This window comes from Branchiostoma floridae, chromosome 2, assembly GCF_000003815.2.
Source record: "Branchiostoma floridae strain S238N-H82 chromosome 2, Bfl_VNyyK, whole genome shotgun sequence".
Lineage (NCBI taxonomy): Eukaryota > Metazoa > Chordata > Leptocardii > Amphioxiformes > Branchiostomatidae > Branchiostoma > Branchiostoma floridae.
Window position 1 is genome coordinate 11,217,048 of NC_049980.1, and position 2,731 is coordinate 11,219,778.

Genomic DNA, 2,731 nt, shown 5'->3' on the forward strand with positions numbered 1-2,731 from the left:
GCTGTGGAACTGTCCGTGAACTTCCCCTTCATGCACAGTTGGGAATTTAAACCAAGCAGGCCCTTGTTACAGCTTTTTGATAAGAAAACCCTGTTAACACTCGTTCACATCGACAGGTGCCGCCATCTTTGGAAACACATTCCAATGGCAATCTTGTTACCTTCCAAGACATGGAAGAAAGTTTCTAGGCTGCACTATCATCATTGATCACTAGTCGGCGCTTCACTACCGTCGAGTTTTTACATCAAAATCTACATGTACAAGTATTTCACACTTTTTATTTGGATCAATTAAATGGTGTGAAGCTTTCGACATATGAAAAATACGAAAGAGAGAAACACGAATGGGATTTGCCTTGACTTTAAGAATGAACCTGTATTGAATTTGAACCTGTATTGGTGTGAAAGCTGATGAAAATATATTTGTAATAGAATTTCATTGATTGTTATACATCATGTATTTTAATACAGGAACAGGTTCTGTGTTGAACAGTGCAGGAGATGTGGAGATGGATGCCATCATCATGGATGGACGGAGCTTGCGGGCGGGGTCAGTAGCCTGTGTCCAGAACATCGCCCATCCGGTCAGCCTGGCCAGACAGGTCATGGAGAAGGTCAGGAAATATTGGTGTTTGTTTGTTTGTTTTGCATACCCACCTCATGGCATAACACACCTGGTTTGTACTTAAGAGTACAAGCGGCATATCCGGACAAATCTAATTGATCCACTCACACCAGGAAGGACTCCTACTCTTATTGATACGTGTGCTGAGTTCTTTTACGTGCTTGTGGTGTGGCTCACCTCAAACACAGGACCTATCCAAGGGACAGATATATATCAGCACTTCAGCCGATTTCTCTCACTTTGATGTTACTTTCATTTATCACCATTATGTGCATGACATTGTATATGACAGCATATGTTTAGACCCATTATAGTTTATTTAATTTTAAGTTACTTATTACCATTTTTGAGATGTCTCGTGTCGTGGAGTTAAAAGTGTAACTATTTTTCTTTTCTTTCTTGTATTAGAACCTTGAAATTTACACTTGTTCTGTATTTTGGAACAGACGGACCATACCATGATTGTTGGGGAGGGAGCTAACCTGTTTGCAAAGGAGCTGGGCATACCCCAGGTGCCTCCCGACCAGCTGGTGACGGACATCGCCAGGCAACAATGGGAGGAGTACCACAAGTACAAGAGAGCAGTCAACGAACTGTTTGACTCACAGCTGTAAGTGGGTCACCAGGAAACATTTAACATCGTATTGTCATTGGCAGGGGAAATATGGATAGCTCAAGATACACAATTGGTATGTGGTAACGACTGGAACTCGCAAGCTATTCCAGTCATGAAACACTTTGTAATGTCTTCAATGAGTCATATTGAAGCTTCAATGAGTGATACTGAAACTTCAACGAGTCATACTGAAACTTTCATAATGCACTGCAACCAGAAACTTTGTAACCAACCACAGTAAGAGAGCTTTTCCTGCAATTTAGAACAAAACAGATTAACCTTATTGTGCATAAAGCACAGTTTGTTACAATTACACTTGCAACATCATCTTACAGATTAGAGAGGCCATTATAGAATACAATGATGCCATGAGATGGTGGCACAAAGTGGGTCATACTTCATCATCATCATCATCCTGGCGTGCTGGTTGCACGGATGGACATGACTCTCTTCCTTCATCCTTCCCTATCCTCCATAGCCTTGGGCAGTTCTTCAGAAGAGCAGCCAGAATCATCACAAATTTGATGTGCCTGTGTTTTGCGTGGTCTTTACCTCTGCTTAACATTTTCAAAATCTTCTGACAGGCAACCATATAATCTGTTGTGTAGGACTTCTTTCTGGCCTTATATAGCAAAATAATTTTGATCACAACTTTTATAACTCACACTTTCTGGTCCCCAGTGGTCATGACACAGTTGGAGCCGTGGCAGTAGACTCGGAGGGAAATGTTGCCTGTGCCACTTCTACTGGTGGTATTACTGCCAAGAGGGTTGGACGTGTCGGGGACTCCCCAGTCATAGGTGAGACCATACACAGTATGAACGGATTAGTTCTGCTTTTGGTAAAATCCCTGAAATTTCAGTTCCTGCAACCTTACTTGTGTAACATGCGGTCTTTTCAATGCATACTTCTCATAATCTGGACTTCTTTCACTTCCGTTAATAAACTCAGATTTTTTACTTCTTAAATAGTCCATCGCAAACCTTCATTGACCCATCGAGAGCAAGTCTTGTTGATTTACTAAGAGTACTTTATGAAAACCAGTCAGTTTCTGTGACTTTCTGTATGTCTTGAGGTTGTGAATTAGAAATTGTTTTTATTGTTTGCAATTGATCTGCAGTCTCTGTTTATAATGTCAAGCATACATGTATATTTTGTCAGCACAGTTTATAATTTCAAGCATATGTATATTCTGTCCTTTTATTATAGTCTAATCACTTTCCAATGTTTAATGAGTACATTTCAGTACATAGGAAGTATTGCTATGCTTAAAGTTTTAGTTTTTATTGTGCATGTAGATTGTTGAATGAGTTTACATTACTTGTGTTCAGGTTGTGGAGCCTATGCAGACAATGAAACAGGAGCAGTGTCCTGTACAGGGCATGGGGAGGCGATAATGAGCGTCACTTTAGCCAGAACAGTCACCTTCAACATGGAGGCAAGTACATCAGATGGACGGTTCTAAAATCAAGCTAAAACAGCAAGTTTTTC

General features: G+C 40.5%; 1 protein-coding gene across 1 annotated transcript; it reads left to right on the forward strand.

The window, feature by feature from the left end:
- Nucleotides 1-470: 470 nt before the first annotated feature.
- LOC118404935 (isoaspartyl peptidase/L-asparaginase-like) lies at nucleotides 471-2,678 on the forward strand (the record flags this gene model as incomplete). The annotated part of the gene is given in 4 exon segments (XM_035804323.1): nucleotides 471-613; nucleotides 1,071-1,234; nucleotides 1,922-2,040; nucleotides 2,572-2,678. Coding segments are annotated over 4 exon segments (533 nt in total), but the record flags the coding sequence as incomplete, so codon positions are not given.
- Nucleotides 2,679-2,731: the final 53 nt, after the last annotated feature.